Here is an 18101-nt window from a genome sequence, read left to right on the forward strand (position 1 = left end):
AGTTACATCTGCTTAAAAATATTAACTGTCTCCAAAATTCAACATTACTAAGAAAGAGGAAATTGAAATAAAAATACTAACTCCTATCTAAGTTTCCTCTGCATGCATTTACAAACCATATGAAATAAAATCTTTTACGTTTAGCTGAAAGGAACAATCCAGATATGAAATGTCTGTATGTATCGCTTACTGTTGTTCTGCTAAGGGGCTTTGAGTAATCATGTTTATGTGTTTTCACCGGTTTCAGAAACATCCTTGATCAGGAAAATGCATTCTTTGTATTTCTGAATTCAAATCAATTCAAGAGATGAATATTCACAGAAATATATTAGGAAACTAAACACTGTTTTTTCAGTTCTCCATCTGATTTTCTAACCTATTTGCAGCATTCTGAACAACAAATAATTTAGAAGCCTCTGCAAACTAAACATGACAAAATTTTCTGCAGTTAATACACATTTACCTTCTTCAATTGTCTGTACTAAGGCCCCTGAAGAACTCCAATTTGTTGTAAACCCAAAGCTGCGACTGTGGCCGGGTCTCTGGTTTATACTGATTCTCATGTCGCTGTACTGTTCCTGAAAAATAAAACATGACACTACTGTATCTGGTATCACAGGAATCTAAATGAGGGAAAGTTTATCCTCTAAATAAGTAAGGCTGCTCACAATGTGCACTTTAATCATCTATTATTAGCATCACAGACAAAGGAAACAGTATGGAAGTCAGTTAACTAATTTGTTTTTTTATTCAAACAGGCGTGTTTTCAGTTTCTATTTATATTTTTCCTACGCATATGTTTAGCTGTGCATTCCTCTTCTTTTAACTGTTTTGTAACACAATGCTACAATATGTAAGAAATTTAAGACTCCCTACATGGGTCTTCATGGATAGTCTTGTGAATTTGTGGAACTCACAGCCTCCTGAGTTGCATCAGTCAAAACAGAGATGTAAAAAAGCTCAATAACAGTATTTTTGATTTTCTTGCACATCCTACAGTGGGCATGATCAGTTTTCTTTAGGCTCAATGTTGCTACTAGGTTTACTTGGGTGAACAATTGTCTTTTTAATTTTGTGTGCAATACTACTTACTTGGTATGGATTTTGTAATGGAGGCCTTAGATAATAAGGCTAATCCCAGAATTAGCTAGAATCCAGATCTGCCATTCTAGTAGGCTTTCAAGATGCTTTCAAAACCAGAATCAAAACCTGACATTACCATTTTAAACTACAGAGATATTTGACTGGGAAAACATTTTGGAACCCTTGCTTTCAACCCCACACTATATTATGAACATGTGCTGCACACATTACCATTTTAATGTGAACTCATTAAAAAACAATTAAAATACCCAAATGCTATTTGCTTCATTATCATGGAACTGACATTGTTATAAAAGGAAAAATTAAAATGTATTACAGACTTTTTCTGTCAACACTCCTAAAACAGATATATTCCAGCAATGCATTCACGGAGGAGACCCCACATCTGTACTAAATTTGGTGTACTAATGTACCCCTACATTTCAGGTGCCTAGCGAAGCAGCTTTCCTGAAGAGTGGGACACACTGTCCCTAACTTAAAATATTTAGAAGTCCAGGTATCTAGGCCAGTTCCCCAAAGCTCCTATGCTGGTAGTCTCCAGGCAGGATGCAGCCAGAGGAGGCTTCAGCAGCATCTGACCGCTGGGTGCAGAAGACAACACGACTGCAAGGCAACATCCTGAGGTTTCGCCTCATGTTACAGGAATGTTCTTGGCAAAACACTCCCTGTTAACAAGTCCAGGGTAGAAATTAACTCCTGTCTTCAAAACACAGCTATTAGCTAGCAAACGCTCCCAGACAACCCAAGTCCTTAGGTGAGTAACAGTACTTTGAAAGTGAATCTACAAATAGGTTAGCACATGGGGCTAGAGCGCATGTAAAGCTTTTTAATTCAAGTGTGTTCTTGGAAATTACTACTGCTGTTATTTTTATTTCCATCATTCCAAAACAGCTCTTCTTCAATCCTACCTCTTGTCAGAGCAGTAATGTGACTTTGCACACTGAACTTCATCATTTGGACAGGTCATCTCCAAAACACTCAGTACTCCACAAACGTAGTGTTATTGCCCTGATGACTAGTGAACTATATCAGTCTCTCAACTCTGGCAATGATTTACAAACATCCCAAACAGAACTTGCATTCCTTACATTATAGCTTGTTTGAAGCACAAGCTTTTTAAACTCTTTTTTTCAATTTTTTATTTTAAAAAACCCACATTACTCATTTGCAGGAAGGACAATTTATAATCTTGAGAGGAACAAGAGTGAATTAAAAAAATTAACCTAGTACATTTTGTTCTCATTTGGCTTGCTTAAAAAGACAGAAAGAAGCCATATCTAATCTATGTTTTCACTGATTAGAACAGCAATTGCCCTGCCCAATTTTGCTACAACACAGGAAGAAAAAAAAAAGTGATCGTGATCTCTTTCCTTATACAAGAATCACAGTTTCAAAAAATGATGATAATTTCATTGCAACGGCCAAGGAGTATCAGGAATATTAAACTGAAATGTGTTCCTTTTCCACAAGCGATTAGGAAGAATAATGGTTCAAAGTGACTGAATTCATAAAAAGCTGGTGTGGGAAGTGATTTCATAAATCAGTATCCAAGGTCTTATGATCCTCACCCAAGCAACTGGCACAATTAACTATTATGGCAGCATCAGGAATGTAAGGAATTCATCTCTAATCTGTCAAGGGGTATGATCCACATCATGAGATACTACAGAAAGGGATCAACAGTTAAAGGTATTGCTAGTCATATTTTACATGTGAAATGTGATCAGTTGAGGGAAATAGCATGTGAAGATACTTATTAAAAAAAAAAAAAACAAACCCCAATTCCCAGATAGGCACATACATAAGGAGATGGTGTTTTGTTTTAATGAATGTGAACACTGATGAGATTAATTTCAAGTAAAATCTATTTAAAGAAAAAAGGGAGGGCTCAAGCCACAACAGATGGAAAAAAGGATAGAATGTTAATGTTTAAGGTTGGCCTTTGAGTAGCTGATCTTTATTTTCCACCACCAGTTTAAAAGTGCAAATGAATGCTACAGCAGCTCAGATCATTCACCTGACATACCTGACCGTGTGCACACAATGTGCTAATTTGGAGAATAACAAAAACTTTCCAAGCATCAAACAATATTTAGAAGAACTATTCTGAATTATAATGAGAAATAAAATTAAGCACAGGACATATTAAGGGGTAGGGGGAAAATGCAGCAAAATAACTAATTATTTTCTTTCCAAATACTCTCTTTCCCCTGAAATAAATCAATATTTCTCTGAGCTGTTTTCTTAGTACCAAAAAAATACTTGCATTAGATGTAATTTTATTTATCTTTTATTTTACTCTGCTGTAGCATTCAGTTACACTAAGTAATCACATTATTTCCACACTTACCAGGGATTTTGAATCCTCAGGTTCTGGCAGACTCACATTTTCTGCAGAAGATGCAAGTGAAAGAGAATCAGCAGGAGAGCAATACTCTGGTTTAAGAATACTGCCTCCAGCCTCTTGGTCTTGGGATTTTACAGATAAAGCCAAACTAGGAGGAGGTGTTGACTGAACACCTCCTTTTTCCTCCTCCTCCTCACCTCTGCTTCTGAATGCACTTGTGGAGAGAGGGTGTGCAGAGTCTGGTTCTGAAAACGAACTGCTAGTGAATAAAGTTTGAGTTCTTTTAGCTTTTTCTACTTCTCCGTTGTATTTCTGGGCATCATCCATCTAGGATAAAAATGACAGTTTGGTAAACATGTGCTTTTAATAAATCCCTCATCTTTCAGCAGTCTAAATAATTAACAAATAAACCCCCTCTCCCTTTCATGCAAATTCTTGTTACTGTACCCATTACTAATTACCCACTTTAAAGACAAGCAACATATTTTTTGAAGTGCTTGCAGAATAAATAGTTCAGACTTTTTAAGATAAACTTGCTAAAATCATGTGCTTAGGATCCGATGAAGGCAGGTTTTGTTGATAAGGAACACTAAAGAGACTTACTACAAGTAATAAAAAGAGAATTCTACCACATATATCTATCAGCCTTATTTCTAGGAGTGCCTTTAAGTATAGAAAGAAAAGTAAACATCTAAAGCCATGATAGAATTGCCTGCTCTATTAACACAGCCTTCATCGAACAGCAGCCAATTTCTTTAAAAAATGAACAAACGTTAAAACCCTACTGTTCCCCCCAGTTATCCAAGACCCAAACATTTACAAAGTTCAGGAATGAAGCAGAATTTTACCGTGAACGACCGTGGAAGTGACGAGATTCCTCTTGAGTGGACACCAAAAGGTCTTGGTGTAACCACAGATGTTAACCTAGAGGTATCGGTTTTCTGGTAACTTCTCGGGAGAGAAGCTGAAACCTGAGCTGACCCAGTTTGAGCGTTCACCGAGTAGCGGGTAGACAAAAGAGCTGCACTCTGCTCCTCTGCCAAGCTCTTTGGTGAAGCGGGAGCTTCCCGAGTGGCTGAGCTCTCCGGTAGGTTCTCTTTGCGTGGTTGCATGGCATACGCTCTTCTGCGGTCCTTAGTGCTGTAGGAGGTATCTTCTTCCAAAAGGTAATCTTTTGCTGCTGACTGCGTGGAAGGTGCTTTTTCTTCACTAAACACGTCGTCATTCACTGAATACGTCCATCTGCGTTCGTGCTTTTGCTGCCCATAGAAGTCTTGATCTCTGTCCTCCCTATGGGGACAGAGTACATTAAAAAACCAGACAAAGTCACCTGACAAACAGGCAGGCCCTAAATCTTTTGACTACTGAATCAAAGAATGTTCAATGCAGAACAAACTGAGAAACACATCTCCAGTAAATGAAAGTGAATGGCATCATTGAAAAATAACTGTGTTTTAATATATTTTAACATCTACCTTCTTTCCCCTTCTCTCCATTTCAACACTCCTGTAATGCTCAGGCATACTACTGTCACATTATCAGGTTGCCACCATGACAGAAATCTCTTTGCCAAGAAAATGATATAGCTATTCAAGTTACAGATCCTCAGAAATTCAGATTTTATAGAGGAAAGAATGGGAAGAAGGAAGTCCCATAACACTGCCTGAATAGTATAGCTCTGCTGATGTCTCTGCTCTATGAAAATAGTTTGCTGAACTTTAGATAACAAAATGAGATGGTGTTATGATGTTCAGATTATTTATTTTTTTGCTATTCATTCCTCTGTCACAAAGGAACAACCACCAGAGAGATAATCTTTACCACATAATTTTTAAGATTCTGACAATACTGGACATTCAATACAATTCACATCTGTATTTTTACCCAAGAGACTAATTTTTGTCCTCAAAAATAATTTAAAAAAAACACAGAAAATAAAAATATTATTTTAAGACTTATTTAAATTTCTTTCATGAATACATACTATGTGCATATCCCTTCATCTCAGTCATGCATGCATTTAAAAAAACAAAACAAAATGACCACAAAAGACTGTCACCAGTAGAAATGAAACTGTGCTGCTCAGTATACACTTTTTACTTTTCTGAGAGAATCTTGTTCTGTAAATACCCAGAGGAATAACTGAGGATAGAGAAGACATCAAAAAAAAGTTTACAGCTCTGTGATATACATTAAAATCCTGGCTTTATTTATCCACAGTGGCTAAAAGAATAGTAAATGCAGTGGTAGAGTAAAGAGAAATAGTTACGCTGATCCAAGAATAGAAAGGCAATTATCCTGTCCAACACTATTGCTTCAACTTCTTTAAAGTGAATGCAAATACTGACTTCTCAATACATTTATTTATGGATAGCAGAGTAAAACATCATTCATACAGCAAAACTGTTTAACATTCTGTGAAAATAATGCATTAGCAACCGTATTCCGCCCTTCAATTGCCTAGATTTCTACACTATAATTTGCAGCTAAAATTGTTGAGATCTCTGCAGAATCAATTGCAACTTGCCAGTAAAAGCTGCTCAAGAATTCAAGGGAATAAATATGCTCAGATTTAAGTCCTGCAATGTAATACTCCCATTAGGGTCATTACCTTTCCTGTTGCATTTCTTTCAGGGACTTAGTACTCCTTTCAGACACCTCGGATGCTCTCCTTTCTATTTCTTCTCTCTCTTCTTTTTTCTTCTGCAATTCAGAAGTGAAGCTCTTTCTACGATTCTTCCATTTTGCTAGATCCTATAAGAATAATATGAATGTATACAGTCAGATTTTCTCAAGAATTCATAAATTTACAGAGGCATCCCATGACGTGCTACCTACTGCCTTGATCTTACTCGGATGTCTGCAACATGGTCACATTTTCGTGCACCTTCTCCCTAAATGATAAAGGGGTTCTCATATTTCAGTTAGGGTTACATGCTCTCTGCCTGTTAAAGTTAACAACTGTAATTACTGGACTACAAGTAGAAAAGTACACATTTTGCCCTTTTTATCCTGCCTTAACGTTTTCAGTTTTATTCTACAATACTTCATCCATGACACATAGTTGAAAACCAATGTAAATGCCATCTGTATTTGTTGTAGGCCTTGGAGTCTGGGATTTTTTTTTTTTCCAAATCACTACTATGCTAGACTGATACATCAGCTTGAGAATAAACATGCCTTAAATTCTCAATTGAAAACATATACTTCTATATTTTTTTATTTATGTAAAAACACAGTGTGAACTGACAGTATTCTCCGTGAAATACTAGAGCCAAGTTAAGCACTTAAGTACTGAATATTAGAACTGAGATGCCTGAGATGCATTAAACAAACAACTATGAACTTGGTGCTCTGTTCCTAATTTTACCTTCTTGTTGGCAATCATTGTCAAGCAGAGATTTTAATTTAAAAAATAAGGTCTTCAGATAGCCTTATGATATTGTGTAAAGCTATCACACTAGTTTAACAAGCTGGATTTAAGACAGAATTATTAGAGGATAGGAGGCTCAAGAATTTGCACAGGGAAATACTATTTTCCTCCTTTCTCCCAAAGGATCAAATATTCAGATGTTCCAATTATTGGACAAAAAAAAGTATTCACAAATTTCAAATGACACATGAAACTGTGCCCTAATTCTTTATGTACTCATAAATCAAGCCTGAAGACTTTATTACAATACACACAACTCTTATCCTGAAGCATTGATCAGATATTTATGATGATATTTAAAATAATTTCAGTTCTGCACTGAACAGACATCCCCAAAACTACTAGCAATAGGATTGTTTTAGAGGACAGCCCCATAAATTGCTGCGCACACGCCAAAGCCTGTTTTCCGGGGACACTGAAGGTAGGTGGCACCCAGGCCTGCAGGAGGACACATGAGGAGGGGTGAAAAGAGGTCCTTACTTCTTGCCACTTTAGATCTTGTTCCTGTAACTGCTCTTTTATCCTTTGCAGCTCTTCGTAACGAATTTTGCGCAACGACTGCAACTCCTCTGCGCTGACATCATTCAAAGATTTACTCCTAGGAAGAAAAAGAGTACTCGGCTTTATCACATCTTAGCCATCATTTATGCAAGTGAAACCTTTGAGAGAGAGGTTTAATTATATTAGTACAACTGAGCGCTCTTGAGTGTTATTTCAAATAGGACAGGGAACACATGGGCAGCTGAATGAGCGAGGCTGGGATGTGCTCTAGTGCTAGCACTCAAGTCAGTAGTTGCATATTTGAGCAAATAAAATGAGGTTAAGGGAATAAGCAGCTCTGTAGCAGCTCCATGTCGATCATTCACATTAAGCTCCCCCTGCCCAACTGCTACTTCTGTTAAAACTTGTTACTCTCTTTACTGACCTGGCTCCTTTATTTGACCTAAAAGGCGCCCCTTTGCTCCTCAAGCCCAAAGTTCCATCCCTTCACTTCTCTACAGGAACAGCCCCAGAATCACCCCCCATTCTTTCCTGCCTTAGGCTAATCATGAAATCAGGTCAGTTATTGATCCACATTTCTTAAAGATAAAAGTAATTCACTGCTAAATGCTCGGTTCATGCACATCATGGACCTACCAGCCTACACTACTCCTCCCCAAGCCTCCCTGATGCTTTCCATCCAAGTTGGGTTGGCTAACAAACACAGCTCTCTTCTGACTAATTTCTTCAACACAGCTACAAGTTTTCCCGTGTACTTCTACTCACTAGTTCCCTTTAATCTAAATTCCTCAAAGCTCACCTTTCATGCTTTTCTCCCCCTTCTCTCCAATGCTATTTTCTCCTTTATTCTTTCACACTGCAGTGATAAACATAACAAGACTTTTATAATCTAGGTATAGGACAAGACTCTGGCTCATAGCTGACCACAAGCCTCTTGGACACCAAGCCAAATGCAGGTATTTAATCTTAAGGTTCAATGACATAATATAAAAGAAAAGCTAGGCTCCTGTTTTTTATTTTTATTTTTATTTTTAAAATAATTTTGTTTCCATTTATCCAAACAAAAATCTGAATGATGGAGGGGTGTAACCAAGTTCTAACAGGACTTGAAAATGTGGCACTTCTCTGATATGACAGAAAAACAGGTTAAAACCAAAACCGATTCAGCACAGGGCCTTTCTCTAATCTCTTACATACCAAGAGAGCTCTGAACTAACAAACCAGACTCTCTCACTTCCTCTCAAGAGGCCCATGTCACTTTCCATGGTACCGTAAGACTTTGGCCTCTAGAAAAAAAGGCTAGGGCATTAACTCATTATACCTGGTTGCTTGTTTATTTTTTGCATGGGAAGAATGCCAAATTTAGCAAAAAATCTGGCTACTATTGCAGAAATTCTTTTCTTGTAGAGTTTGCTTTTATTTTTTTATGGTTAAGTTATATCACATGTAGAAATGTTTGGGGTAATCGAACTGTACATAAGTATCAAAATTTGTTCCAGATGAGTTCAAGAAAACTTACATGACTAAGTTTTCATTTATTTTTCCTCTCAAGTTTCTATACCTACCTGCAACGAAATAGGAAAATCTAGATCTAAATACAATATGCCCTAAGAAAGTTATATATTCATACCAAGGAAGAGGATGTTAGTTCAAATTCTAGTCTTAGCAATCTAACTACTCATTTGAGTCTTCTGAATCTCCCTCCCCTAACATTTAACTTCTTCTGAAACATTTCTTGCTTCTACTGGAAGTGTTTAGTCATCTACCAGGTTTTGCCTCAGGGTAAAAATAAATAAGTAAATAAATAAATGTACATTTTAAAAAAATTAAAACAACCATGCATAACCACACTTAACATGCTGTCATACAGTAAGTGGAAAAATATTTCTCTTTGAGTCACACTATGTGACAAACAACGCCTAAGTTCACATGGCACTAATCAATAAGTTTACCACTGAGGATTCAATAACCTGGAGTATATAAAATAACCACAGAACATTCATCACTTCCATGATATATACAATGCCATTAATTATTTTCAGATTCTAGCTGTACAGCCTTCAAAATAAAATATTTACTAATCTTCCTTTACATTTCTGAATGTTTTAAAGCTTAACTTAATTACAGAACACCAAGTACTTCACTTCAGCCGGAATAAAATATTAGAGCCAATTTTCAAAGTGCCTGATAACCAATAACTCAGATACCCTAGATGCCAGAGAGAACTTGTGCCAGATGCAGAGCTTTTGGTCTCCTAAATTCATTGTGTAAATTGCCCAAGCACAGAACAAAGCAGCATGCACATGTTGTTTCGAGTGCGCGTTTTTAGCTACTGTGCATGCACGAAGTTTTGAAGAGGCAAAACTAGCATTACGATCTTTCAAGCTTTTATAAAACTTACCCTTGCTCATCAGAAAGCTTTTGAAGCAGTCTGAGAAATCAGAAACCAAAAAGAGAGAAGATTCAGTGTATTGATATTCATAACAAGATTAACACCACCAGTACACCAGCACTCGCACTAAGTGAAGGAGAAACTGAAAGCTTGAGGATCAGCCAGCATGGAACAGCACATCGGAGCTCTGACATGAGTCAAAAAACACATCAGGACTTGCGTGATGCGTAAGTCGGGCAGAAAACTGACAGAACAAGGCTGGCTGCAAGTTTCCAACAACTCCGATTTAGCAATACTGCACACATAGAGCCCTATATTAATTCTGCATCGCTTACTCCAGTGCTGCTGAACAGCACGATGCTCAGAAGATAATTTCAAGAAATGAAAATGCTGACTTCCCAACAAGAAGCCAAGCTTACAGAGGCTGTTTTCTTGTTACTTCAACCATCTCTGATACTAAATGAAAGTAATACTTCAGACCAATAAAAATAAAAGGCCATGTATAGAAATTTAGCACATTAAGTAGAGAACCAAATTCATGTGGTGTGATTCAAGAACATTTTTACTACTCTTGAATATGAGTATTTTATTTTATTGACTGAATTCTAAAAACGTCAAATATTTTCAAGCACTTCAGAAATATTGCTCAGTGAAGCTCACACTCTGTTAACAGTATTAAGCTTAAAAATTAAATGCAGCAACATCAAAGAATCAACTGGAACATGGAAGTGTCTTAGTCATAAAGTAATGATGCACAGCTGGGAATGCAACTTGCAATGCCGTATTTTCAGAGCTAAGGAAACATTTGGGACCCCACTTTCCCCTAGTAGGCACAAAATCCAAAGGAGTGCTAGGAGGTAGTTAAGAAAAGTATTCAGTCAGAGCAGAGAAATTCTGAGTATACCAGGAAAGAATCAGGAAAAAGTATTAATCAGGACTGTTTGAAAGCAGGAGGAAAATGCTGGCAGAATAAAATATGTCACTGTGGAATTTAATATTACAGGGACACACACCTTGCATGCACCGTGACTTTGGGTGGGCAAAACAACACTACTGTTTTTTCACCTCATCTAATCATCTCAAAACTGGCAGGACAGTTTACAAGCATTTTCAAGCATAGGTGCAAGCAAGAATATCAGGATGCCCATTTCCAGAATTTATCATTAAGAATATTCATATGTTTCAGAAATGTTTAAACCAATTATATTGGTTAAAAAAAGAAAATATTTCTATCCTCCACAGTCTTTTGAATAACCACTATTCCTGTTCAACCATGGAAAGAAACTTTGAGTCTGAAGGAAATTTCTCTAAAATAGCAGCCTAAAACTAGAAAATATTGCAATTTGTTTGGTTGAAAATATGGTATTGCAGTCATAAGGTTCTACTCAAAGCAAATAAAAAGCTTGTCCAGGACGCCACGAACAAATAGCAGGTTGGCACTCTACGAACGGTTCAAAAAAAAAGACGATGTTTTTCTGAATGGAAAGGGTTCAACTGCACTCAAGCGCAATCCGTGCAGGACACAACCTGACCTCTCCACCAACTGCCGTTTCTTGTGTCTAACTTTGCTGGCCTCCCTGATCGCTTCCCATTTCTTCCAGTCTTCTTCACTGCATGGACCTGGGATGAAATTTACTGGCTGGACATTGCCTCCCACCTTCCAAGACTCAATCTTGCGGGTCAGCATATCGTCTTTCTTATGGCGGGAAGACGGTGACAGCACTTTGCCGTTGCTCTTTCTTTCCTCCGGTGTCGTGTCTTTTTCAAGTAAACATAGAAATTTGGACCGGATCTCTTCTGGAAGGCTCCATGGATCAGGAAAGAGAGCCGGGTGGTACTTGTCTGGGGCACCCGATAAAGGCACCTCCTTTTTCTGAGAGAGGATTTTACGGAAAATCATGTCATCCTTTTCCAAATCTGGAATCACAGGTTGGCCCTCTCTGGGTTGCAGAATTATCTCACCCTCTAGGTGAGGCTCCTGCTCAGAGTATTTTTTTAAATACCGCGGGTCTTGGAGAACAACTGGATTCACATGGAAAGCCCCAGTTTTCCGAACAAACAAATCATCGTTTTCTAAATCTGGATACAGATACCCATTTTCTGCATCTCCTTGCTTGCATCCTGATACAAAGGAAATATTCTTTCTACATTTTATGATCCTAGGGCCAGAAGTAGGATCAATTCTGGTCGTTTCCGAAGACAAGTAGTCAGAGTATTTTTGCAGGGCCTGAAGTAACGAAAACTGACTGAAGCATATAAAACAAAAGGAAGGAAGTAAAAATGTCATTAACTAGCAAGAGACAAGCAGATCACAATGTATTGTGATATACATTTGGTTTAGACTTGCAGGATCCCAAGCAGTACAACTACACGACTTGGCATTCACCACCACTAACCGTAGCACAGCAAACTCCAACCAACGTAAAGGTATCACAGCATAGGAACCTGCTCAGAAACAGTTCACTTACATGCTCACACACAAAGCCAGTAACTCTATGAAGCACGTTACGCTTTTGCATTTACATGTTTCAGAAGACCAGCAACTTACGGCTACATTAAAAAACAAAACAAACCCCCCAAAACCCAAAACAAAATAGTAACAACCAATAAAAGCGCGACATCACAGGACATGGTTTAATCCCATTTAGCTGTTGCATATCCAGCCATTTCTTTTCGATACAGCAAGAGTACAACTCATGCAGCAATATCAACCTGGGCTGATCAGAAGCCTCCAAGATTTTTCCTTCTGTAATCTGTGACAATGAGCTTCCCATGTATTCAGCAGTTGGCTTATAGTTCTGATCCCTCCTGCAACTGCTGTTCCAGTCAAAACTTGGTCTTGGCTGATTAGCAATGATGGCAGAGCTTGGTTTGTAAGGAAATTCCTCATCCTCAGAATCTGATTTCTTTCTACTGTGTGGCAGCGCAAAGAATGAACAGAGGAAAAGGAAAGAAAAAAAAACAAAACCAAAAAACACAAAGTGTACTCACTGAGTAAAATGCACAGTGGCAACAGTGCAACAGTGTAATGAAAATAATAATTCAATTATTTTCTCAAAAAAAAAAAACCAAACCAAAACATAGCTCACTGCTACATTGGCAATAAAAATGAAAAATAAAAGTCATACAACTACACTTTATTTATAAGTTTTGCACACAGCAGAGAAACAGGGGCATGCATGAAAACGCACCTGAACCCTTGAATCTCTTTATACCAGGGTTTGAAAGAAGATTTCCTGATTTTTTTCCATAGCAATTCTTCTTCTGGAGTCCAAAACTTAGGAAGAAATTTGTCAAAAGCAACCACTGTATTTGCCGCTGAGGAACTTAGCTTGCGAAAATAGAGATCATCTTTTTCAATGTTTGGGATGCCTATTTCTTCTTCCTCATCCTCGTCAAAATACCCAGATATATCTGAAGAAATGTTTACTCTTGGTTTGTTTTCCTCTTTAGTATCCAACTGTCTCTGCCTCCTCTGGTTACTGTTCAAAATACCCAATTAATTAAGATATTTTAAGAGCAACTTGACATAAAGAATGCAAAAAGACATGCTTTTTGGCTCAGGAGTTCAACCTTGTGAATGAAGCAAATTAGTTCTCAATTCCAGCACTGCAGCACCAGAAATAATAATACATATTAAAAAAAAAAAAGTTAAATGGTTATATCAGCATCCTATTGCCTCCAACAAAAATATGAAGCTTGACAAAAAAGCATAACAATTTATCAGCTGGGTTAAAATGCTGATTAGAAAGCTAACTTTATGGAGTTATTTATGGACTGCAATTTAGGTAACACAATTGTTACTGGATCTTGGATTAGTATCTCTGACCTCAGTGGTTCAAGCACTGCAGCTAGTGGCCCAGCTGGATAACTTTCTGGTGAGCAAGATTTAGGAGAGTCATTGCGCAACACGAAATGATGTCCAGGTGCAGCAGAGCTTACAGGGCTCTTTTTGACTAGAAATCTACGATTTGCTAAGTCATCCATAACCACGTCGGGCAGCCTTCTTTCATCTTCTGAATCAGAGCCACTGTCATACTCATAGATCATCTGGAGGGAAGCTGGATTTGGGAGCCCATGCTCTGCTCTGCTATTTTGGCAGGAAGCTACGGGATTCTTTTCACGTTCACTGAGGTTGACCAAAACAGGAACAGAATGAAGACAGTGAAACCACGAAGGTAATGATGAAACCCAAGAACTGCCCATTAATCTCATGTGTACGCACTGAGAAGCTGGACAATTGAAATTCATCATCATATTTTGGACAGCTTTAATGAGAAACTAAAACCATAGGTCTAGGTCTTGCATTTAAGATCATTTAAATCCCCTCCACCTGGAGTCTGCCCAGCCTCAAAACATTACTCAAATATCAGAAAACTAGTTATATGGGACACATTTAAAAAAAACAAACCAAACAAAAAACCAACCAACCAACCACACAACCACACTGAAACATCCCCCCCTTAAAATACGGACACTCAAATACTTTACTTTGTATTGCAGCAACAGCAGCCTTTCTTTAACTCATAAATAAATAATTTATTGAAAAAGTCCTAAATCAAAATCCTCTTTACTAAAATCACACACCAGTACCTTGAAAATGTTCCATCCGACTCAGCAGAGACAGGACTTGCCCAGCTCCTCCTGTTGTCCTCGTTCTTTTCCGTCCTCTTCTTCCTTAAGGGTGCTGGCACATATGCCGTCTGCTTGTTTTTGCTGGGTAGGAAGCGATTGAAGTCAGTGGTAGGTTTTGGTTCAATAACAGAAATCCTACGGTAAGACCTGTCATCTTTATGGGAGTCGTGCATTTTGAAAGGCAGCTCCGAGTCTGTGTCACTGTCGCAACCTGAGAAGAAAGCGGAGAAAAGGGAAAAAAAAAATGCTATTTTCTAGACACAAGCTTCTAGGTAGAACTTGCACCAAAATGTTCTAAAAATCAAATTAATTCCATATTCAAGATGTTTTGGCTGCAAACTTATTGAGCTACTGATAGGACAGTAGGAAATGTATTTTACAAAGTCTGTGGCAAAGCTGTGATAAGGTTCATTAAGCTGAGTTTGGTTTGCATGCCCCTGTTACATTTCTTCAATTCTTTCACTAGCACTGCTCCCTGCAGGAAACAAAGCACTAACCTCTAGATTGAAGATGTAAAACAGCACAGAAGTTTTGGATTAAAAACATACTCGCCACTCAGATTTACTAACAAAGGTAAGTCACCAGCAAATAGTACAGCAACATGCTCATTTCAGCAGAGTCCTGGGTACGCCACATACATAAGCATAGATACGTGTTACTTTGCTCAGATCAGAAATGCTCCACACAGCCTCAGTCCAATGACTGTATGTTACCCAGATGGTACAAAATCCAAAAGCTCACTATCTTTGTAACTTTAAGTTAGATTACGAGTTTGTATTGAATTTTAAAACTGAGAGAGAAAGCAGCTGTAGGGATCCAACTTTACAAACTTTCTTGTTACTTTTCTTTCCAGAACAAAACTGTCAAAAATAACAACTACTATACAATTTTTAACCTAAGTGGGAAAAACCTTAATGAATACTGACATTCCAAAAATGGAGTGAAGACATACAGGTTTGACCTACCCACAGTAGGAACAAGGCTAGAGACTTTTGCAACTGTTGAATTTTAGGTGATCCCATCAGGATATGAACTATACCGATTTCCCTTCCTGAACTATGGGAAAATACCCTGCATGTACACACATCCTAATGCGGCTGTGAAAGCAATACTCCAAGTAACCCTTTGTAGGAAAATTCATGTGAGCATTGCTTCGTTTCTACCAACTGTTAAAGGTCAATATTTGCTTAAGCAAAACATAACTGTGGCAGTTGCAGAATTAGAGTTACCTTTCAAGCTAATTTAAGTACTGGGCACCTGAAGTACTAGGTCCCTACATTGTCCTCTCCCACACTCTTAAGATACAGGTCAACAAAAGATTTAAGAGGAAATAAACATACCTTCACTGCCACCTTTCAAGGTTATGTCTGATGAAAAGCTTGTGGAGGATCTTGAACCAAGAGAGTCCAAGCTATCGAAGGAATCGTCTCTTTTATGGCTAGTAGAAGATGAAAAGGGCTCTCCTCTGTCAACGTACCAAATATCACCGTACCCACTATCCCTGCCACTTCTGTTCAGGTGGCTGGACTCTTCAAGCGCCTATGAGAGTAAGTTTAGACAGGTTTTTGCAATAATACAAGGTGCAAGTACTACTCATGAGTTTTTGCTCAAAAGTTTTTAAAATGTATTTTGAGTGCACAAATGAACTTTACCAAAGACTTCTGCAACTCCCTAAAAACAACATATACAAAAGCTTGGATAGGAGATTCAACACGAGGTCTTGAATTTCTCTTATCTTAGCCAAAGGAAATCACTACAAGGTTTTTCACAATCTATCACATCAGTAAGAGCAGGTGGATTCCGAATTTTGTGATTATATGGGTAGCAGAAGAAACAATGTAAGCTACAAATCATTCCTTTCACACGGACTTTGATAGCAAGGAAAACAAACAAAAAACAAATGACTATGTTCTCCAAAATAAAAATAAAATTAATCCCCCCCTCTCCCAATAAATTGTTTAGAGTTGATGCTGCAATGTATAGCAAACTACAAACTTCAGGTTATCTGTTTGGATTCCTTACCTTAGTCAATGCTTGCCCTAATAACTTCTCAAATGCTTTAAGATTGAGGTATGGACCATTATAATGAGGGTTACTTTGAGCTTTTCTCCCAAGCCAGTATAATGTAATCAAAACCTAAAAACAAACAAACAGACAAACCAAATATAAAGTGGATTACTTTCCTCTCATACTATGTACCAGTATGAAAGAATCTCAGCATGCTGTTAGAGATGTTTTCCACAATGAATTGTGAAATGTTTCTCACAATATTAGCTATGATCTCCACCAAAACCAATTGAAGAATGTTACGATACATCTCGTGTATCGCAAGCAGATACAAGCACGTTTTCTAATTATTCTATTTATTTGGGAAAGGTAGCTGCATAGAGATCATCGTGAGATGGCACTAATTTGCATCAGATAAATGAACAGCTGAAGAATAAGGTAAACATGATAGTGCCATAAACAGAAGCGTTTTAAAAATATTTAATCAAAATCAGTGTGAAATTGTTTCAGAAAGCACTGAAGTAGCAGTGTCTTACATTTTTCACTCTTCTGTTCGTCTCCTCTGGTCTGAAGCAGGGCAGGGAGGGAAAAAAAAAGAAAACAAAACATTTTAAAATGTCTTAATTAAAAGTTAATTATTATTCAAGATTTAAAAGTTTTCAAGCCCAGCGAGAGGCCAGTATAAAATATGCAACTATGACTGTTCCAAAACAAATAAAAAGCAACTGGCTTTAAATTCATAGGCATAACTCCATATTACTCCAATTGCTACACATAAAGCAAGAATCTTCTAGCTGATCTATTATATTTTCTGATTTGAGAGGTATACAGAAAGGCTCTAGGCTTTTTTAATTAGCTAAGGTTTTTAGTTACCAACAAAATAGAAGTGGAAAACAAGCTAATGATTTTGGGAAATATAGCCAGTAAGATCATCAGTTCCATACGAAAGCAGATTCAATTGTTACTTTTTCCCTGGATTGCATTATATTTTCTAAAATATTTGTTGCAGACACAGAACACTTCAGCCTAGACAGAATTTTTCAGAGAAAAAATGAGCAACTGGAACTGGGACATCTGGAAAGAGATGCTCTAGGGCTGGAAGGAGGGGTTTGGATCGCTGTTAAGTAAATTATGTGTTTCTCAAAAATATTAAATAAATATACAACTGCTAATATTAGTAAACATTTTTTTAATATATTGTCAATTTATGGCACATCTCAGAAGTGCACCAATGGACACTCACAGTAGTCCTGTTCTCCTCTCCCCATGAGAAGTCAGACCAGTGAGGTCTATTTGTGGCAGTCTAGGAACAGGTTAAGTCAAAGGTTTCAGGGAAAAGGTAAAATAAACCATTCAGGGGACAGTTACGAGGTAGCAAAGTGACAACAAGGCCTGGGAAGTGCAGATGGCACTCTCCACGGAATTACAATATTCAAAGCAACATGACAACCAGTAGGAACACAGACTGCCCCCTCCTGCTCTTTCTTCCTAGTTTGAGAGCACCCACTCCCACTTGGTGCGGCTGTAATTGCTATGCCTGTTCCCTACATCATAAAGAAGTCAGTCTGCCAGGAACACAAAAACCTGAGGTGGATCTGATGCGTGCAATCCCCACTGGTGGGGGATTCCTAATATCACGTGCCAGAGATGCTACTGGCTTTGTAGTCAGTGACCTCTTCCTC

General features: G+C 37.8%; 1 protein-coding gene across 1 annotated transcript in view; it reads right to left on the reverse strand.

The window, feature by feature from the left end:
- The window catches only part of LMO7 (LIM domain 7), a 42467-nt gene extending 25487 nt beyond the window's left edge, over positions 1 to 16980 (reverse strand). Inside the window, exons 1-14 of the mRNA XM_010187681.1 lie at positions 16956 to 16980; positions 16435 to 16548; positions 15753 to 15951; positions 14371 to 14623; positions 13607 to 13906; positions 12969 to 13259; positions 12490 to 12690; positions 11310 to 12023; positions 9787 to 9816; positions 7365 to 7482; positions 6063 to 6205; positions 4300 to 4741; positions 3455 to 3778; positions 464 to 578 (exon numbers count right to left, since the gene is read on the reverse strand). Of these exons, the coding sequence (XP_010185983.1) occupies positions 464 to 578; positions 3455 to 3778; positions 4300 to 4741; positions 6063 to 6205; positions 7365 to 7482; positions 9787 to 9816; positions 11310 to 12023; positions 12490 to 12690; positions 12969 to 13259; positions 13607 to 13906; positions 14371 to 14585 (2893 nt within the window). The 5' untranslated portion in view covers positions 14586 to 14623; positions 15753 to 15951; positions 16435 to 16548; positions 16956 to 16980. The remainder of the gene's footprint in view (positions 1 to 463; positions 579 to 3454; positions 3779 to 4299; positions 4742 to 6062; positions 6206 to 7364; positions 7483 to 9786; positions 9817 to 11309; positions 12024 to 12489; positions 12691 to 12968; positions 13260 to 13606; positions 13907 to 14370; positions 14624 to 15752; positions 15952 to 16434; positions 16549 to 16955) is intronic.
- Between the last annotated feature and the right edge of the window lie 1121 nt (positions 16981 to 18101).

The sequence above is a fragment of the Mesitornis unicolor genome, unplaced genomic scaffold, assembly GCF_000695765.1.
Source record: "Mesitornis unicolor isolate BGI_N332 unplaced genomic scaffold, ASM69576v1 scaffold2867, whole genome shotgun sequence".
NCBI lineage: Eukaryota > Metazoa > Chordata > Aves > Mesitornithiformes > Mesitornithidae > Mesitornis > Mesitornis unicolor.